At 47.1% G+C, this 20,002-nt stretch overlaps 9 protein-coding genes across 9 annotated transcripts; 6 read left to right on the forward strand and 3 right to left on the reverse strand.

Annotated features, from left to right (window-relative positions):
• Positions 1–577: 577 nt before the first annotated feature.
• N7469_000233 (DUF2461 domain-containing protein) lies at positions 578–3,344 on the reverse strand (the record flags this gene model as incomplete). The annotated part of the gene is made up of 8 exons (XM_056639153.1): positions 578–616; positions 849–989; positions 1,804–2,006; positions 2,080–2,150; positions 2,213–2,232; positions 2,349–2,402; positions 2,576–2,691; positions 2,768–3,344. The coding sequence occupies 8 exons, from the start codon at positions 3,342–3,344 to the stop codon at positions 578–580; spliced, it is 1,221 nt and encodes a 406-aa protein (XP_056504910.1).
• Positions 3,345–3,934: 590 nt separating this feature from the next.
• N7469_000234 (tRNA wybutosine-synthesizing 3 family protein) lies at positions 3,935–5,024 on the forward strand (the record flags this gene model as incomplete). The annotated part of the gene is made up of 2 exons (XM_056639154.1): positions 3,935–4,402; positions 4,527–5,024. 2 exons carry the CDS (start codon positions 3,935–3,937, stop codon positions 5,022–5,024), a joined length of 966 nt encoding a protein of 321 aa, XP_056504911.1.
• A 632-nt stretch (positions 5,025–5,656) lies between these two features.
• N7469_000235 (actin-related protein 2/3 complex subunit 4 family protein) lies at positions 5,657–6,566 on the reverse strand (the record flags this gene model as incomplete). The annotated part of the gene is made up of 8 exons (XM_056639155.1): positions 5,657–5,665; positions 5,721–5,765; positions 5,822–5,947; positions 6,007–6,152; positions 6,213–6,247; positions 6,307–6,426; positions 6,484–6,509; positions 6,564–6,566. The coding sequence occupies 8 exons, from the start codon at positions 6,564–6,566 to the stop codon at positions 5,657–5,659; spliced, it is 510 nt and encodes a 169-aa protein (XP_056504912.1).
• A 207-nt stretch (positions 6,567–6,773) lies between these two features.
• On the forward strand, positions 6,774–8,664 carry N7469_000236 (ubiquitin-specific protease UBP6; the record flags this gene model as incomplete). The annotated part of the gene is made up of 3 exons (XM_056639156.1): positions 6,774–6,789; positions 6,865–8,535; positions 8,594–8,664. The coding sequence occupies 3 exons, from the start codon at positions 6,774–6,776 to the stop codon at positions 8,662–8,664; spliced, it is 1,758 nt and encodes a 585-aa protein (XP_056504913.1).
• Positions 8,665–9,209: 545 nt separating this feature from the next.
• Positions 9,210–10,155, forward strand: N7469_000237 (PaaI family thioesterase; the record flags this gene model as incomplete). Its single annotated transcript, XM_056639157.1, has 2 exons — positions 9,210–9,626; positions 9,778–10,155. 2 exons carry the CDS (start codon positions 9,210–9,212, stop codon positions 10,153–10,155), a joined length of 795 nt encoding a protein of 264 aa, XP_056504914.1.
• Positions 10,156–11,247: 1,092 nt separating this feature from the next.
• Positions 11,248–13,402, forward strand: N7469_000238 (putative MFS drug efflux pump; the record flags this gene model as incomplete). Its single annotated transcript, XM_056639158.1, has 8 exons — positions 11,248–11,400; positions 11,461–11,539; positions 11,592–11,650; positions 11,705–11,861; positions 11,931–12,310; positions 12,366–12,738; positions 12,797–12,927; positions 12,992–13,402. The coding sequence occupies 8 exons, from the start codon at positions 11,248–11,250 to the stop codon at positions 13,400–13,402; spliced, it is 1,743 nt and encodes a 580-aa protein (XP_056504915.1).
• A 213-nt stretch (positions 13,403–13,615) lies between these two features.
• Positions 13,616–14,776, reverse strand: N7469_000239 (uncharacterized protein; the record flags this gene model as incomplete). The annotated part of the gene is made up of 1 exon (XM_056639159.1): positions 13,616–14,776. The coding sequence occupies one exon, from the start codon at positions 14,774–14,776 to the stop codon at positions 13,616–13,618; it is 1,161 nt and encodes a 386-aa protein (XP_056504916.1).
• Positions 14,777–15,277: 501 nt separating this feature from the next.
• On the forward strand, positions 15,278–16,946 carry N7469_000240 (vitamin H transporter; the record flags this gene model as incomplete). Its single annotated transcript, XM_056639160.1, has 3 exons — positions 15,278–15,935; positions 15,992–16,498; positions 16,549–16,946. 3 exons carry the CDS (start codon positions 15,278–15,280, stop codon positions 16,944–16,946), a joined length of 1,563 nt encoding a protein of 520 aa, XP_056504917.1.
• Positions 16,947–17,946: 1,000 nt separating this feature from the next.
• On the forward strand, positions 17,947–19,952 carry N7469_000241 (Zn(II)2Cys6 transcription factor domain-containing protein; the record flags this gene model as incomplete). Its single annotated transcript, XM_056639161.1, has 3 exons — positions 17,947–18,524; positions 18,572–18,902; positions 18,954–19,952. The coding sequence occupies 3 exons, from the start codon at positions 17,947–17,949 to the stop codon at positions 19,950–19,952; spliced, it is 1,908 nt and encodes a 635-aa protein (XP_056504918.1).
• Between the last annotated feature and the right edge of the window lie 50 nt (positions 19,953–20,002).

Raw genomic sequence — 20,002 nt, forward strand, 5'->3', positions numbered from 1 at the left:
ATGCAGGACTCTTGTGACTCTGACTCTACCATAATGCAACTAGATGTGATAAGAGGTGCATTGAGAGTGCAGTGACACTTTGGTATACGTTGAACGGAGTACGAAGCACTGCATGCAGGGAAGAAGCCTGGGACCTTTTTTTTCTTTGAAATTTTTTGTGTTATATTTCCTATATAGTGTGAATTAAAGAAAGAGGGAAGAGGGGGGTTGAGAGGGATATTTCCTCCGACTCCGTGGTCAATTCCCCTAAAATGGCCAAGTGCAGGGCGCCATTGGGTTCAAAATCTCACGACGTATGGCCGGGAGACTTGACCGGTTTGCTTGGACTGCAGGTGCGTAAAGAAACAAAGAGAAAGTCAGGTTCCAGAGCCATGGAATGGAAGCATGAGGATGGAGAGGAAGAATGGGGGGGGGGAGGAAAAGTAATCCCTTACCCCCCCTCCCCTCCCACCACTATCACAACGGTGGACTGGCCGGGAGCTGCGCCCTAATTCAGGTCGAAGCATTGACCGATTTGAGATTGATCAACTCAATACGGAGTACCCTTCAAGCACGCAGCATGGGCAGTTGATTTGTGTTACGAATCGGGCATCACGACACTATTGAGATACGTCACCTGTTTAGGGAGCGGTCAGCGGTTATCAAGGCATGTCCCCCTCCTCAGGTGTGACTGTGTAGCCATGATTGAACTGATTGATTGGGGAGCGCGAAGGGAGGGGGAGAAAAAAAAACCTCCCCCCCAAGGGACCCAAGTGGCTAGCTCAGAAAGGAAACGGAACTAGTCAAGACGGGGCAAAATCGGCGGGGACGGAGGGAGGTAGGGGGAAGAGATAGATCAAGTTGCTTACGAAGGGCTCCATCACCCCAATTAGGGCGGCGATCCGGTGCTGGGCATCCGTGGCCATGATCTCCGCATCAGAGATGGGTCGACCGATGGTGAAACTACGTAGACGTAGCAATTGAATGTTGGGATTATCAGCCTCGTAGCCCTAAAATTCTTGAGTTAGTGAGATGTTCAAACGATGGCAGTGAATGTGTGTGTTGAGTGTAAGAAATGAAGAATTGAAGATGGAGCAGTCTCATTCGCGCAGGGCAAAGTTGGACGTGGAGCCCGCGCCAGTCTGAACCATGGAACCAGATGGGCCGGAACGGGGAAGGAGCGAAAACAGGTCGTTCCTTCTTGTTTGTGTTATTGCTGTGTGTCTTTTCCTGTTTGGTTTTGTTTGTTCGCTTTTCTCGATGATTCTTAGCAGTCACTGCTGGACTCATCATTGTGGAATTGGGCAAATAGCCATGGATCTGCCAAAATCGTCCTTACTAGGCTGACCCTGATCCATCAATGGCTGTCATAGGCTCAGCTGCGGCGCTCGGTCTGGTCCGTTACGCCCCTCTCCGGCCCGCGTGTATTGGCGGAGATCAGAGACCCGGCCTGGAACGCGTGACTGCGTACTCTGGACTTCGTCGTGGATTATTCTTCATCCATACAGCAAGGCTATTCTCAAGATGCAAGAGATGCTGCTGATGACCCTCAAATCAAGATTGATCATGCTGATACCCTCGATGAACTTTCTTCTGATATAATGATCGAGTCCGATCGCGTGTGAAGCCCAGAGCTGCCCGACAACGAGCAACTCTTCTCATGATAACAAGGCATTCATAGTACAGATGGTCGATCATCGAGGGGTTTGAGGGAGAAAGACATACAATCCCAGCTAGACCAGCTGGGCCATTGAGCCAGCTGAGCCAGCGAGAGCGAGTTCATAGTCCAGGGCAGGGGCGGAAGAAAATGAATTGACTACTTACCTTAGGCTTGGTTTTCAGGGCAGACTCCCTGTTATGATGGGTAAATGCTTTCACCACAGCCTCATCATCATCAGCTACTCCCCCGAGAAACTCCTGACGCATTGCCGGTGCTCGGAGAACATCCTTCCATTGATCCGCGTTTTCGTCAATGTCCTCGCGAAGTAATCCGAGCGGCTCAGCCTCGGGATGCCAAAGCCCGCAGCCTATCAGACCGAATGGTGAGGAAAGACATGGGAAGAGCAGACGAAATTCAAGAGGGATGGAAAAAAAACATACCGACAAAACAAGAACCAGGTTGGAAGTGTACATAGTACGCGGCATAAGGACCCTTTTTACCAGTCCGGGACCTAGCTTGCATAAGTAACACTGCACACTATCCCCTCCCTCAGCCAGCCCTCACGGTACTTACCACGCCGCCGAGAAATGAATCTATTCGTCCGTCAGCTGTGTTTCTGCACGTCGCTAACAAATCGTCATAGTCACACAAGAGATTTTGTCACGCACAGCACTGGGGCTGGGGCTAGTGGAGGAAGTCATGGACATACCTTGTACGGAAGAGGATTCTTGCTAAATCGAACGTCACGGTGAATCCGAAAGACCTACCCTGGTTAGTGTTCCGCGGTGATGAAGTTATGGAGACAACGGGGACGCAGAAGGGAAAAGAAAATCAAAAAAAAAGAAAGAAAGAAAGAAAGAAAGAAAGAAAGAAAAAGAAAGAAGACATTGAAAAAAGAACCAGCAAGAAAATCCAAATTTCATTGATCAAACTTACCAGATCCTTTGCGGGCAACTCGGGGACGGTGCTATCTTGATCGGTGATCTTGCTCGTTAGGGCTTCAACGAATGTTTCGAAATCCTTCTTCGCCGCGCGGTAATCCGGGTCATGCGCTGCGGATACGTCCAGTCAGCTTACTCGATTGCCGCGATCACCCAGTCGCACCAGGCTGTAATGAGGACATGTTACCTTTGAGCCATTGCCTGTCGTTGTTCTTGGCCAGGTCCAGTAGAAACAGCCGAGTGTTTGGGTGCAAGGTCTCATCCTTGTATGGCACATCCCCGGGGTCGCGTGGTTTGGGTTTGGCGATGAAGACCTCCTGTCCAGGCGCTAACCCTGTACGAACACCCTCGCGCCAGAGTTCCTTACCCTTCAAAGATGCTGCTGCTGTTGCATCAGACACTCTTCCTCGTCCTGTCTTGGTCTTTGATTTCTTTGCCTCCTCTTCACTGTCAGGTTCGTCCAGATCGGAGGGTTCGTGGTCATCCTCATTCGAGTCGCCATCCTCCTTCTCTTCATAAACAGAGTCGGACTCATTTCCCTCGGTGTTACTGGATGATTCCTCTGCATCTTCGGAACTATCGGGTTCAAAATACTTGCTCTTTTTAGCTGTCGACTTGACCTGGCTGTTGTCTGACAGATCAATGTTGGACTTGACCCTCTTGACCTCCACCTCCGAGGCGGACAGTCTGGCTGAAGCGCGTCGTTTTGGCGCCGCTTCTGGCGCTTGCGCCGCGGGGGCGGCCTGGGACGATCGTCGAGGCATAAGTAGAGGTTGTAATTGAAATCGATATGAGGGGAAAAAAATGATACCCCGTATTGAATATCCAGTCAGACCCTTTTAATCCAGATCCAGATCAATTCACCTTACGTTATTTTTTTTTTTTTGCTTTAGTTGTATTTGTAGAGAATATTTGCTTTGTTCGCCCTTTCACACAACTCGTGTGCAATATTGCAGAATTTCAATGATTGCGCTTTTTAATATTCTGTGTCCTTCGTGATTGACTCTAATTGTGGAGGATAGAAAATTATTGAAATCAAAAGAAGAAAAAGAGGGCCATGCCGTTCTATTTAAACCGGCTTTTTTTTCTGCTTGAATTTCTGCTTGTCTGCGTAATACGAAAAAAGAACAGGCCCATCTCCGCCTTTTGGCATTTTCTGCCCGTCGATTTGTCCGATCGCCCCGATTATCAGAACCCGTTTGACGCAATCACATTCTTCAGTAATACTCCATTTTTGTGAGGTGTATGTACAAAGGGTGGGAATTGCTCTGCTCGATTATTCAACATTGTCATTGATATTGACATTAACTTCTGGGAAAGAAGAGGTGAAAGTGAAAGTATCACCACCCACACGATGGGTCAACTTCCAGAAAATATCCCAACGCCCTTTACAGCTCGCAAGAACAAAATCATAGAAGAGCTAGCGATCCCGGATGAAGAGTATACAGATCTCTCACCGAAGGGCTCTGTTGATATTGGGGTACGGGATCTAATTCGTGATATCAATGCGTTACCTGGTCTAGTTACGACGAGTAGTTGTGCGGGGCGCATCAGTGTTTTTCTCGAAGGGAGGAGAGATGGTGGTTCTGTGTCTCGACAACTTGAATCTCAACAAGATGGGGAACAGGATGATCAGAGAGTTTTTGCTCCATCTGGTGGGAAAGGTGCAGGGAGGTGGTTATATGTTTCGCATGATCCGTTTCCTGAGAATTGTTCGACTTCGCTGCATGAGGCGTTTGGATTGGTTCCTGGTGATGGGAAACCTCCAGTTCCCAAGGCTGATCGAGCGTTGAGACTTGTTCGGTTCCATTATGATCCGCTGGTATGTATCTGTCTCTCTTTTCTCTTCTTCCATCCCCTCTTCTTCCTATTGTTGTTGCCAATGCTGGCATCTCTATCATTCATCTATATCCCGATTGATTGACAGCTCGCTGACACAACTCTAGATCCTTCACATTATGGCGGCTACGCTGACCCATGCAAACCCCGTACTAGCCTCGGCATCAGCTTCGGGTTTTCGCGAGAGTGGCCTGCAAAGTTTGCGCTGTTTAGAAGGCGAAAATGGACCAAGTCCCATTGTCGCGGTACGTTCCGCCGGTCTTCAATTCGAATCCGTCATTGGGTATTACGACGAAGATGATGAATCAATGGAGCCTGTTATTCGCAGTCTCGTTACGGAGCAGTATCTCGCCATGTTGATTGCCATGTCGAATGAGCGATTCAAGGTCAATTCTGAGCGGAGAGACCGGTTCAGAACTACTTTACTTCAAGCTTGCTCGGGCTCTGGGAAAGCGAAGGGTAAACCGGATGGTTGGGAGGATCCTGTTGCTCGCAGAGAGAGGAAACGTGCTGAGGGACTGGCGAGGAAGAAGCTCTTGGAGAGCCAAAAAGTTGATGCCGAGCCTGCTGGTCAGGATCAGATGGTTGAAAATATGCTTTCATGACGAGATAATGTAAATTAAAAAAAGTATACTATTCAAACAACTTGATGGAAATCTGAGCTTGGGCGGCTGTGCAGTATTATCTGAATGTCCCTATTAGAATCTGGACCGGGCGACTATAGTTAGACATCTAGGACTACGCTGATAGTGAAATCAGAATTAGACGACCAGGAACTTGAAATACCCAGAAGTGAGTACGTCATCTATCCAATTCGCCGCCATATCCAAGCTACAAGTGTTGTGCCCAGGGAAAGCGAACTGGAAAGCACCAGGGTCTATTGTGGAAAGATAGCCTGATTTGGGGGGGAAAAGCAAGTAAAAGGCAAGGTACTGATGATGAAATTGTCTGGCGTAAGCTTGTGATTGGACCCCACGTTTGAAGCCGGGGCTTGTCGTAATGGAAGAAAGTGAGCCTCATCAGAGCATACATCATTGGAACGACTACAGCCAATGTCAAAACAGACAAAGTCTTGTCAGGAAAGGTCATATTTTCCAAAAAAAAATATTGGCAGTGAAATTTTTGTATCAGGAAGATATTCTTTCACGGGATGACTGCTTATACAAGAAGAACAAATCATGGGTATGGGTGTCTGGGACAGCCCGCAAATCGAAAACGGTAGGAAACGCTTCGCAATTTAATCAAACTGGTATTGTTAGTCTTTGTCTACAACCGCACTCTATTAATATGGTAACACTCACAGGAGTCAAGAAAGATTCAGCCACGAATCGTGCACGAGCATTCAACTGTAGTCAATTAGCATGAGGAAGAGCAAGGCAGACCATTCGTTCGATATACGCACAAACAACTTCATTTCCGACACTTCTTTGTCAACTTCTTCCATGAAGGTGATAATGAACTCGACGAGTTGGTGTTTGAGGAGGTGCTCTGTGTGGTAGTTCGTAACAAGGAAGCTGATGTCGTATCCCTGGAGAGTCATGTTAACAGGGGTCTTGATTGTACGACCCAAAGTCAATTACAGCATACCTTGACGGGCTTTCTTCGCAGAATGAAGAATGATTCGGCTCGCTGTTGCAGGAAACGAGTGAACTTGTGGACTAGGACTTTCTCAATCTCGTCTGCTTGCTTGATGCTCAAGCTTATTCTGACCGAATTGACGGAGGGCTCAATGTCTACACAGTGTATCAGCGAGTGTATCGTAAGGAACCCCTTAAATCTTCACTAAGACATACAAAGCTTCTCGTGTTCATTGCGGCTGATAGTGATACTGGAAGGACGGTTAATAAGGTTACCTGGGAGCTTCGCGGCGGACATTGGGGGCCTCACGGGTTAAGAATCAATTCAGGAGAGGACTTGGCTTCGATTTCAGGAACATTATGACGCTCGGAAGTCTGTGAAGCGAAGTTGGAGATTGCGAGGGCGGCGGTGAGGGATGACCGGCAGCATCTAGGCGTCTATTAGCACGTGTTGTTTGTGAGACCTCAACGACGGGATATAGCTCACTGAAGATAGGGTCGGAGGGATTGAGACTTGAACAATGATCAGTTATCCATCAACATATACTTGACACACAGGGAACATACCATGATTGCTGTATTGATTGAACTCGGAGGGCTAGATGTTCCCAAGACGAGGGGAAGTTGACGTCCCGCGAGGCGGTGATGACGGAGGGTTGCCTGTTTGATTTGTTTGCATCTGGCCCCACGCCTCTTCCATCGCCTTCCCCGGAGCTCAGACTGTTTACTCACCTTCTCCCTCAAAGCATTTTCTTCCACTCGCAGCGACTCGTCAAGATGGCGTCCATCCCGAGTAAGTTGTGAATTATTGATTTTCATCCCAAACTATATCGGAGACCCAGGACCCAGTTAGCTAACGGAGTATTAGTCATTGTTAAGCACGCGGGCAAGCGCCACGAAATCGAGCTCGACCCAGAGTCAAACGGCGAGACATTGAAATACCAACTGTTTTCTCTGACTGGAGTCGAACCGGATCGTCAAAAGGTACTGATCAAGGGTGGCCAGCTTAAGGATGATACCCCGTTGTCCTCTCTTAAGGCCAAGCCAGGGCAGACCTTCATGATGATGGGTACTCCAGGTCAAGGATCAGCGGACCTCGGCCGGCCCAAGGAGACGATGAAGTTTATGGAGGATATGACAGAGGCCGAGATTGCTCGTCAAGATGGAGCTACACCTGCTGGCTTGCAGAACTTGGGCAACACTTGCTACTTGAACTCTACCCTGCAAACACTACGCAGTGTACCTGAGCTACAAGAGGAGCTTCAGCGCTACCGTCCAAGTGGCGCGGGCCAGTCTAGTCTTTCTGACCTCGGAAGCTTTGGCCTTGGAGGCCTGGATAGCTCTCGGGACATGGCTGCGTCTCTTCGAGACCTGTTCAAGCAAATGTCGGAGACGCAAGAGGGCATCCCCCCACTCATGTTCCTGAACGCCCTTCGAACTGCGTACCCCCAATTTGCCCAAAGAGATCGTAACTCGGGTGGATATGCCCAGCAGGACGCCGAGGAAGCCTGGTCGCAGATTGTCAACCAGTTGCGCGCTAAGCTGACTATCTCGGATGGATCTGGCGATGCCGCCCAGACTTCATTTGTCGATAAATATTTTGCTGGCCAATTTGAGTCTGCTCTTGAATGTGACGACCCCTCTGCAAAGGAGGCTGGCGAAGAACCGAAATCCTCCTCTGATGTTTTCTTCAAGCTGGACTGCCACATTGGAAAGGAGACGAACCATCTCCAGGATGGTATTCTGGCTGGATTGGAAGAGAAGATTGAGAAACACTCGCCAGTACTTGACCGCAATGCACTCTACACCAAGCGGTCACGTATCGCTCGACTCCCTAAGTATCTTACCGTGCACTTTGTTCGCTTCTTTTGGAAACGAGAGACTCAGAAGAAGGCCAAGATTATGCGCAAGGTGACATTCCCTGCGGAGCTTGATATCGTGGAGTTCTGTACCGAAGCCCTTCAGAAACAGGTGATCCCTATCCGTGACAAGGTTCGGGAGATCCGCAAGGATGAGATCGATCTTGAACGCTCTCGCAAACGCCAGAAGATCAACAACAAGCGCGAGGAAGAGCAGAAGAAGGAAGAGGAGGAGATTGGCGGAAAGAAGGAGCCCATGCAGAAGAAGAAGGAGACCTCGGAGGCCCAAGAGGCCAAGGAGAAAAAGGCAAAAGCAGACAAGGATGGCGATACCAGCATGGAAGAGACTTTCAAGACCGACGCTGAGTATGAAGCAGAGAAGATCCAGGCTGTCGAGGCCGCCAAGAAAGAGCTGTACGAGTTAATCCAACAGAATGGTTCTGGGGACAACGGCACCAACCAATCTGGCTTGTACGAGCTACGTGGTGTCATTACCCACCAGGGAGCCAGTGCCGACAGTGGTCACTACACGGCTTATGTCAAGAAACAGGCTCGTCCGAACAATACCCAAGCCGGTAGCAAGCGCCGCGAAGACGAGGATGACGGCAAGTGGTGGTGGTTCAACGACGACAAAGTTACCGAGGTTGAGGCCGAGAAGATTGAAACCCTTTCTGGTGGTGGTGAGTGCATTTCTATCCTACTATCAAGTATGAATCCCTGCTAACAGTCTTTGAACAGGCGAGTCTCACTCTGCCTTGATCCTGCTCTACCGTGCCATTGAGCTGCCCAAGCAGGAGTCTGCCAATTAATTTCTTGATTATTGAATGTCCTATCGTGTGACAAAAAGATACGCCTCTAGATGAATAGAAACGATGATCATGAGTTGATATGGATGGTAGCTGGAGGTTTTGGGAATTCATTATGATTTTACAACCGTTCAAGCTCTATTGTAGATGAAGTGTAAGCTCATCGTGAGATTTGCTAGACTAGTGTAGGACCTCAGCCGTCATGGCTCTTCTCATTCGAAATTCATGAGGTCATGTAAATGCATCTTGCAGGGTTGAGTCTATACTATACTTCCCGGGTGAGTTTTGTAGTGATGGTAAGCTTGCAGGTCTTGTACTCCAGCATCTTCAGAAACAAGATCTTTTCAGCAAATATTACGGGCTGCAGTCTCTTTCACTGAACCTTTTCGAAATTTTGTCCGAATACATAGTAGGACTCACTGAAAAACATTGGAGATGATGTCTCGTTAAAATGTGTAGATATGGGATCACGTGAATCCTGCCTCGGTTTTGTTCCAACGCCAATCTGTCCATCCCCATCTCTCCGCAAAACGGCGATGTGAACAAGAATGAATTCCACTCGATTCCTGCGGCTGCAACGGCTCATCAACTCGAATTTCGCTTTTAGAAACCCACGACTATCCTTGCGAAACTACAGTACCGGCGCGCAAACAAACACCTCGGCTCCATCGTCACCCTGGACGCGCCGCTTCATTTATGTCGGTATTTTCGGCGGTCTGGGCATTGCCCTAGGGAAACAATTAGAGCAAATGCTCGCTGCACCTCCAGCTCCCGGGAGTCCAGAAGACGAGAAAATGATTAAGAAGCTTGAGTGGGCCTATGAAGTTGGACTTCCCATCGTACATCGATTGCGAGAGAATCCAGACTACATCGAATCAGGCGTATACGAATACTTTTCGGACGAGCAGAAATCACATCGGCTGACATCTGGACCATTGGCTGGAAGTAGAGGTTTGGGATTACAGGTACGTTGGCCAAGTCGTATGGCTGCATCAAGAACGGGGCGTACGGAGCACGAAGTACTGGTTGTCTGCCAGCAATCAAGATAAATGCCGAATCTCTCAACTACCGAACCTCGGGATCCCGTTCAAGCTAACCCATTTCGTGAACCGACAGAAAGTGTTTTGGAATGATCGGGAGATGAAGGTAGTTAGTGTTGTGGCATTTGGTACAGGAATTGAAGGATGGCCAACCATGGTGCATGGCGGCGCACTTGGCACTGTGATTGATGAGAACCTCGGACGCGTTGCGATCCGACGTTTCCCGGCCCGTACTGGTGTCACTGCGAACCTCAATATTAACTACCGGGCGCCGGTATATTCGGGGAACTTCTACTCCCTGCATACAACTCTAGATCAGGAGCGGAGCACAGACCACAAGGCTTATGCCAAGTGCCAACTGCGTGATATGACAGGACGGGTTTGTGTGGAGGCAACTGGTATCTTCGTTGTTCCTAAGAAGCTTCAACTTCGAACTATTGGGGAGACATTCTGAGCCATGGACCCTGAATTCCTGCAAGGCTACCAACAGGATATTCCGAAGCACTCCGTAAATGGTCATTGCGGACACGCCTAATCAAAGAATCATCACATTGGCGCACCAAGAATCCTCACCTTGGCCGGTTCAGATCAGGAGACTTTTTTTCAGAGCCCGAATGGTGATTCACGCTCACAATGGGCTATCTATTGTTCGGCGCCTCCTCTATGTACAGTACCAAGTCCCGTTTCTCGCCTGCATCATTTCATTTTTGTACAGTAGTGTCTCTATTTTTGCAGAGCTCCGGCGCCTCTGGCTCTCATTGCCAAAGTATATAATTCGCTTCGGGCCTTATTCGACACCCAGATAGCTGACTATATCGATGACGCCTTTCAACGCCAAGTCGAGAAAAGTCCGCCAGATATCAAGAAATACGAACATTATCACAATCTAGACACAATAAACCCATTTCTGATAGACCTCCATTCATGAATATATCTCCGAACCAACAATTAGCCACTAGAAAGTACACTTTCGGGGCTGATCGCCCATTGTGGCATTTCGTCCGGGGAAAAGCAACCGTCATCGACGACCTCCACTTTTCTCCACGTTTCACCCCCGCATTTCTTTGCCGCGTCCACCAGATGACTCGTCCTTCTTCCTAAGCATTTCGGCCAAGATCTTTGAGCTGCCTCGGTATTTTCTCGATTTTGGACTCGCCCTTCCCGGCTATCGCTTAGTTGCACCACACGACTGCGCGTTCATTTGGGTTATCAGTCCCTGTTCCAGCGCTCGGTCCTCCCATTGGCGAGCTTTTCTACGGACGGACCCGGCATGGCAAATAATGGCCTTCTTCTAGCCCGTCATCGCGGTGTAGGATGGTCGCGTAGATACTAGTCATGTTGTAATATTGTGGGTATGCGTAGTTATAACTATCCAGTTCCCACCCTCCCAAGTGGAGATAGATTGAGCAAGGGTGGGATTTGAATCTGGCCTGCGTTCTATTTGCTTTTGCTCTATCTCTTCTCTTGTGTGCGCAGCACAGTCATTTGCCTTTTATTCTGAGTCTGAATTGCCTCCAGATTAGGCCCTTCCATCATGACAAACACAATGGAGGACCAACGACCGGTTGGGTTGGATGAGAAGGCTATCCACCATCACCAAGAGAGTGGTAGTGATCTTGATCGACGCCATAGTCACCAGGAAGTGGTTGCTTCCGATGGCAATGAGGCGGATCTTCATGAGTCAGAGAAAGACATTCCTGTATGCAGACAGATAATTGATGAGCCGTTGTCTTCAGCCATGCTAATGGTTATATTCTAGATGACCTTTCGTCGCTTCATGGGATTCACGGCCATGGCTTTCCTGTGGACTGGCAGTCAGATTCCTGTATATCTATTTGGTATGACTAGATATCTCACAAGGGATACTTGACTCACACTGACAACTTATAGGAGGTATTCCTCCTTATATCTACGGAGACATTGGCGGAGCAGACCGATGGGTGTGGTTTGTACGATTATCTCTTCCCTCTTTGCAGTTGGCAGTACTGATTCTCCACTTCTAGGTCCTCGCGAACCTACTCGGTCTTGCTGCTGTATGCCCCTTCGTTGGATCCCTTTCTGATTTATTCGGTCGCCGCTATGTTGCTATCTCCGGTGCCGCGCTCATCTGCTTGGGCATGATTGTCAGCAGTACGGCACACACCATGAACATTTTCATTGGTAAGTATAATCCTGAAAGTGCCACCTCTACAACATGCTAGTACGATACATATACTGACTATAAGCTAGCGGGTATGGCAATTGCTGGTGCGGGTGCCGGTATAAATGAACTGACTGCCCTGGCGGCCACCTCCGAAATGGCACCAACTCGCAAGCGTGGTGTTTATGTTGCCGTTTTAATCTTCTCGATCGTGCCATTTTGTCCCTCTGTGTTATACGCCCAGTTGATCGCGTACTATAGCGATTGGCGATACGTGGGCGCGTTCTGCGGTGCTTGGAATGGATTCGGGCTGCTGGTCACTATATTCTTCTACTTTCCTCCCCCTCGAGATAACAGCCTCGGATTAAGCCGGAAAGAAATAATATCTCGTGTTGACTTTGTCGGTGGGTTTTTAAGTATTACGGGCCTAATCGTCTTTCTGGCTGGTATGCAATGGGGTGGATATATGGTACGTTGGGTCCTATTTTCTGCTAATCACATTGCTAAGACAAATCCTCCGATAGTATCCCTGGTCTTCTGCTCATGTTCTTGCGCCTTTGATCATTGGATTTTTCCTCTTGGTCGCCTTTGCTTTCTGGGAGATCTACGGAGCCAAGTATCCCATATTCCCAACTCGACTTAAGCAGGAGCCTCGGACACTTGGGCTCACGCTTGTCATCACTTTCATTTCGGGTGCGAATTTCTTCTCCGTACTGATGTTCTGGCCTACCGAGTCATTCAATGTCTATGGGCATGATCCTGTTGATGTTGGTATTCGTAGTCTGCCTATTGGTTTCGGTATCTTGGGAGGTGCTTGCATTGTGCTCGTGCTTCTCAGCGTTTTCCGTGGACATAACAAGGAGTTGTTGATCGTAAGCAGTGTTCTCATGACAGCTGGTAAGTAAAATGGGCCAAAAGTTTGGTCTATCGAATGCTAATTGCGATTTCATGTTAGGTTGCGGTGCTCTTTCAATCGGCCGGGTGGATAACCTCTACCAGCTTTGGGGGCTTCTCATCCTAGCTGGTCTTGGAATTGGCGGTATTGTGGTTCCCGCATCGATCATCACTACAATCATTTGTCCGGATGTGAGTTCCTGAATCAATTCCTCTATGTAGCTGTTGATATTTAACTGACACTTGTCTTCCTTAGGACCTGATTGCTACAATCTCCGCTCTCACTCTATCAATTCGTGTTGTTGGTGGAGGTATCGGCTACACAATTTACTACAATGTCTTCATCTCCAAATTCGTTCCATTGGCAAAGACCTACATCGGTGGTGTAATGGTGACTCAGCTCAACATCACAGATGTCGCCGTGATCGGTGAGGTGATCGAGCTCACAGGTGCCTCGTTGCTAGAGGAGATCAGACACGTCCCTGGGATTGCCGGGAATGAGCAAGGTTATCAAGCAGTGATACTTGCTGGACAAACTGCTTATGCCGAGGCGTATAAATGGGTCTATTATGCCAGTATTGCGTTTGGAGTCGTTTCGATCTTGGCTTCCTGCTTTTTGGGCAATATTTCCAAGTACATGACAAACCATGTTGCGGTGGTGATGTGAATATGGATATAAGTGCCTTCATTCATGTCATATACTCCGGAGGAAAGATTGATCATTTCATTATTTTGGATAAATTTTCCAACCTGACCAATGGAATCTTATATTTACATTTGAGCTCTCTTAACGGCTGTCAGTGATTTCTCCAACACTTCCCACGAGCTGTAGCTAGGCCCTAGGCTCTACTACAATGATTAGACCCGCTTCCATCCCATGTTACCCTTGTCGAGCTGGCCGAATCAACTTATGCTTTAACCAGGGAATCTCGTCTATCGAATATCGATATGCCCTGAATAGAGCATTTGATTCTCCTGGGAAGATACGCGCTGTTACATCATCTGGGTATGGGGCAAAGTGAGGGTTGATGTATTCCCAGCAGATATACCCATCTTGAGTAACTTCAAATAAACGGCCAAAAGCACTTTCACATAAAAGAGTATTGCCATTCGCAAGTCTTTGAGCACTCCCCATGAACGGAGTAAAGAAGTAGAGCATTTGCGAACGATCACGGTACTCCCAAACGACATTCTTGGTCTCCCGATCAACCTCAATTGCACGGGTATATGTGATAGATTCATTGTTTCGAAAGGCACCATTGTCAAAAATGAGGATATTTCCATTCTCCATTTCTGTGGCATTGTGTTGTTGTGCGAGCACTTCAGAACCAAGCTTCCACACAATGTTGCCAGTGGACCTTTCGATAATAATGACAGCCGAGACTGATCTCATTGAGGCCAGGATATGCTTTCCATCTCGCAAAGGTAGAACCGAGTTTATGAGAGGATAGTGCTCGCGAGTGTAATGAGGCTGTAAAGGGTATTCTTCCCTGGGTAGTCGTTCAGAGACCTTCCATTGCCAAAGGAGATTGCCAGCTTCGTCGACTTCATTGATTGTATCGGCGTAGGTGACTCCGTCGATCTCAGATCCTGGGACTCCTCCAATGACTTTGGCAGAATCTTCAAGTGACAGAGCTTCGAGGGATGTATAAAGGATACGTCCATCGCCATAGTGAAATTGATCATGATGGCCCAGTGGGTCGGCGAATTGGCGAACTATGTTGCCTTTTGGATCAAGCTCAGACATGACACCTCCTCCATATTTGTTGAAGAATGGGAACGGAAATGGACCTCCATCTTTAGTCGTTTCTTTCGGAGCTGGTCGAAGTGTGTTGACGGCAAGGTTGCCATTCGGTAGAATTCTTGCGTGTCGACCGATTCTCCCAGGGAGCTTCCATGAGTGGACTTCATTCCCATCAATATCTATGAGATACGCTGCATCACTAGTGAGAGGACAGAAGAGTGTGAATCCTCCAAATGACTTTTCCTTGTCGACCCCAGTCAAGCCAACGCCCCGTCTCTTGAGAGTGTTTTGTTCCATAGCTTAGGAGATGCTGTATGCTTGATAGAAAACCCTGAGAAAAAATAAAAGCAGTGTCTGCCAAGTAGATAAATCTGATTCAATAACTCAAATTATTGCGAAGATAAGGCTAAGTTATATTTTCTTTTGCAAGATGTATCCCAGAAAGCTTTCCGGCGGCATCCCGTAGGTACCGTCGGCATGCCGCCGGCTTGGACGGACGGAGGTCCCCTTTATCAATGAAGGGTCCACCACTTAGGGTTGACATCGAGCTTCAAGATAGGCTCATCTGATAAGCACGCCATTCTGGCTTTCATGATATCTTCAATCCCCTAAGAGGTTGTGCAATCGTATCCGAAGACGATATGGTAGTCGTCAGCTCGCCGGAATGTATAAAATTGTTAATCTTACCCGACTAGGGCTGCCTTCTGGCATTGGGAGCTACAAAATTGCCCAAGATTTATTCAGGCGAATAAATCTTATAGTATCAGATTGACTATCTTCTTTCCCTTCTGAATCAAAATGGATTTTGTGTCCAAGAAAGGCTCTGTCAATCGAACGGCTGACAAAGAGGAAAGCATTCTGGACGAAACCATGACCATTGAGGTTCCTGGCTATAACGCCAATATTCAATTTGACCCGGAAGAGACTCGCAAGGCTCTACTAAAAGTAGACTTCTTGATTCTGCCCCCGATCGTTCTTTGCTTTTGCTTTTTGCAATTTGATCGCACCAATATCGGGAATGCCCTGACCGACAGCCTCCGAAACGACATCAATGTTGGGAATAAGGACGTAAATTTGGCGCAGACCCTATTTACAGTAGGCTTTATTGTTACAGAGCTGCCTTTCAACATGATCAGCAAATATGTTGGGCCTGAACGTTTTCTGCCTATCACTATGTTTCTCTGGGGTATTGTGACATGGTCACAGATCTTTATGAAGAATGCAGCCGATCTATGCGCAACTCGGTTTTTTATTGGAGCACTTGAAGGCGGATACATCCCAGGATTCGCCCTCTATATCTCCAAATTCTATACAAATCAGGAACTTGCTTTCCGGTATGCGATTTTTTGGGCCGCGAACAGCTTTGCTGGAGCTCTGGGTGGGCCATTATCAATCGGACTTCTCTCCCTCGGGGGAAGAGGGGGACTGCGCGGATGGCAATGGCTATTTCTTATAGGTATCTAAATACAAGTCTGGCTACTTCTGTTGAAATTTCAAGCTGACAATTTCCAGAGGGTATCCTAACTTGCTTCTTGGGCGTGGTCGCCTACGTGTATTTCCCTCATAACGCAGCAAGGCCAAAGTCATTTCTGGGAAAATACTTTTCACTTTTCACACCACGCGAAGCTTCTATTCTTGTCACTCGAGTCATTTGCAACGACCCAACAAAAGCACTCAGATACGGAAAGCCCGTCCTACCATCGCACATTTTGGAAACCTTCAGCGACTGGAGACTATATGGCCATCTCGTGGCCGCTCTGCTATCGATGGTTATGATATCACCTATGAACACCTACGCACCGTCGATTATTAAGTCTCTAGGCTTTACGTCTCTCCAGGCCAATGGTCTCAACTCCGTAGGGAGTATATGTGCCTTGATCTGGTCGGTATCTCTCGCTTTCAGCAGTGATAAATTGCAAGAGCGTGGGATTCACATATCCATCGGATACTTGTGGGGAGCCATTGGTCTTCTGTGGCTTGCATTGGCACCACAAAATGTTGGAAAATGGGTGCTCTATGGTACGTTTGATAACAATGCAAGGAATACAAGATGCTGAATAGTCTTTCAGGTGGTGTTATATGGACACAAATGGGGATGGGTAGTGCACAAGCTATCAGTGCGGCTTGGCTCACATCCAAAATGGAAGACTATAAACGCCCAATTGCTTTGGCCGCATATGTCATGTGTATTCAGCTTGCAAACTTCCCCGGAAATCAATTGTTCCGTACACAAGGTGTGATTATTATGATTATATCCGATCAACACTTGAAAGATCTAACAAGTTCGACAGATGCTCCTCGATATAAGTACGGTCTGATAGTAGCTGCAACTTGTGCAATCGCAGCAGCAGTAGTTATTCTAGTCTGGAAGCTGCTTTATCGTATATTTGATGGTGGTGATTCTGGGGTGGAGACAGAGAATAACTTGAATACTTCTGAAGTTAGAGGAACGGACGTCGATGTATAGCGACTAGTCCTCTACAGCCGGAGAAGCCATTTCATTTGAATACACTCATTCAAACTGGCTGTAATACATGATGCCATTTGAATCATCCCAATCAACGAGTAACAGTAGTGTTGCAAGTGCAACAGTGTCATAACATTAGTTTGAAATTATCTTTCTTTCTGCCATTCTGACTACTGTTATTTCTGCCATATCAAAGCCCTAGGTATATTAGTATAAGTGTATGTTCCAAATTTATGTTACATCTCCACTGTATCAGGTTGTTTCTAGTCCGTGTTATGGAAGTAGAATCACAACATAAAGACTATTCTTCCGCACTCGATGTTTTCCGAGTCGTAAAATTCAGACGAACAAAATTTGTAGTGCAATGTATTATTATTGATCCAAAAGATAACCAGGTGTCATTGTCTCCCCATAATCGTCCTCCTTACTCAAGAACCTCCGCGACCAAGCAAGGCTCCTGAAGCTTTGGAATTAATATCACTGTTGCTGAAACTTTTCTCAAACTCAAAGGATTGTTAATAGAAAATATAGAAGAGAGGCAATGTCTCTATCCTCTAAAAAAAAGCCAGCGATACGCAGAAGCAACCCGTTGGGTAGGCGAAGGATCAATGGTTGGCAGTGCATATTTTGGGACGCGAGTAAGCTTGCTCAGTTATCAAAAAGAGTTGTTGATAATTTCCAAGGTATGTTACAGACCTACGGCGCTCCATAATCACCTTCCATCTCGAAAAGTTTGTTAAATATTATATAGATATCTTTTACATCTTTGACAATGACTGACTTCGTTTTCCGATCTCTCAATACACCAAATAATTAGTTCGTTCAGTTCTTCATCAGTCTTATAGAGCACCACGTGATGCGATATTGCGCCATCTCATGTGGGGATTTATCGGCAATGAAGACGATCCCTTTAACATGGTGAAGTCTTAGACGATATTTATGAAGCAGAGTGCATTCGACCAGACTAAAGGGAACTCGAAACATTTGGTACTTCAAGGCCATGCCCCCGCTGCGCTTAGGAAGAGCTTCAAAGGCATGTGATTCGTGCCGCAAGAACAAAACCCGCTGTTATGCCAAGGCAGGAGTTGGAAACACCTGTTTGCGCTGTCATACTCTATCTCTATCGTGCTCTTTAGAATTTGAAGTACTTGAAGACCATTTGCCTCACTTAACCTCGAGACAACTGAATGGCGGTAAAAGCCCTAAACATTCCAACCCCGATCAGAGGTCATCTACGGATGCGAGGTATGCCCCGAATGTTCGCCTTGGTGGATTGGCAATCGTTGACTCGGATATCAGACTTGACAAGCTCGAGAGAACAGTCAGTGCTTTAGTTGATCGTTTAGATAGCCAGTCTAAACTTCCTGGAAATCGCACCTCAACTCACGCACCATCAAAAACATCCGAATCGAGAATCCTGGCAGACTCAGCACCGGCGCCAGTTATTCTGATTCGTGATGTTGCCACTGATGCTGGTGTCTCATCCCCGAATCAGCTCGACATACATTCTAATATGTTGGGAGATGTGATTTCAGCCGGACTGGTCACTTTACCCACTGCATATTCTCTTCTTAGGCTGTCAGTGCGTGTTCCGAAATACACAATCCACATGCTCATCTTTCTAGGTTTCGATTCCACTATGGCCGATGGGTAAGATTCAGTGAAGATGTTGCGACCGAAGTATTGTTGTCTCAAGTGAGAAAGTCTCCGCTGCTTCTTTGCAGTGTTTTTCTAATTGCTGTGCGGCATACAACACAAGGCCTTGCGGACGAGTTAGCACCATCTTTATTTCGCGAAGCTAAGAATCTAATTTCAAAAGCCCTCCTTGTGACTCCACAACCCATTGAGTACTTTCAGGCGACACTCATCTTGAGTCTGTGGTCTACAACGATTGGTCAACAACCTCTCAGCATTGATAGTTGGCTCCTGACCGGTTATGCTCTTCAACAGGGATTTGTAAGCCCGTGTTTCCCGAATTCTCTACAATGAATGAAAAGATACAAATAGAAAAGACACAAGCCGACGCATGGTGTCTCTGGAATCATTTATGTGTTGCCCATTTACAGTAAGGCACATGGAGTACCGTATATCCCTTTCCTGACAAGTTTTCTCATCTTGATTAACAGATATTGTGTTGGCACGCGCAGACAAACAATGCTCAGTCAAGAGCATGTTGATAAATGCCAGATTCCCCTTGGAAATGGTAGCTTCAAAAATTACGAGGCCAGAATGGTGGCTGAAGTAAAGCTGTACTGGGTGATATACACCAAATGCTGTCCCCAGGACCAACAGGTCGATTTATCGGATGCGAAGCTTTCATTGCAAGATTGGAAAGAAGACTGGAAAAACCTATTTGGTGTGCTTTACCACCGCATAATATTGAATCTATGTCCTATCACATCAATTAACATGATTCTAGATGAGCCTCGATCTCAGTTCCTTCAAATGGGCTTCCACTTTGCCCACCTGCTCGCCTATTATCAATCAGCCCGATCTCCTCAAGCCCTGTTGGATGGATCGATAATATTAGAGATGATTGAAGTCTCCAGTAATATCATAAATCTGGCCATCGACACGACTGATGACCGTACCCGCCATTTAACGGACCACATCTATCACACCGTAACATTTTCAGCACTTACTCTTTGTCGCCTTACTCACACGTATGACGAACAACTACGTGTATCTGATGTTAATGTAGACGAATTAGATCGTCTCATTATGAAGCTTATCACCTGGCTCCGAACAATCGGCCTACCATGTCATGCAGCCCATCTGCTAAGCGATGTTGTTTCGTCACAGTTTCAAAAGCTACGCTTGAAGGGACAGCCTATACCCACAAATTCTGGAAATGAGTATTTACAGGACAGGTCGGATTATACTGCGCTTGCTAGCTTGGGAAACTCCCCGCTCTCATCTAATGTTGGTTTCCTTTACCCTGAGTTGATATGTTCGGAGTTGTTTGACCTGGATGATGGAGCTTCTTCATGGCCACAATGGAGTTGATTGTGCAAAAGTCAAGTAATTATGAATAAAGATAGAACAAAAAGGCAAAA

The sequence above is a fragment of the Penicillium citrinum genome (genome assembly GCF_028827155.1).
Source record: "Penicillium citrinum strain IBT 23319 chromosome Unknown utg000001l:1.0-4955037.0:1.0-4956770.0, whole genome shotgun sequence".
In the NCBI taxonomy this organism is placed as follows: domain Eukaryota; kingdom Fungi; phylum Ascomycota; class Eurotiomycetes; order Eurotiales; family Aspergillaceae; genus Penicillium; species Penicillium citrinum.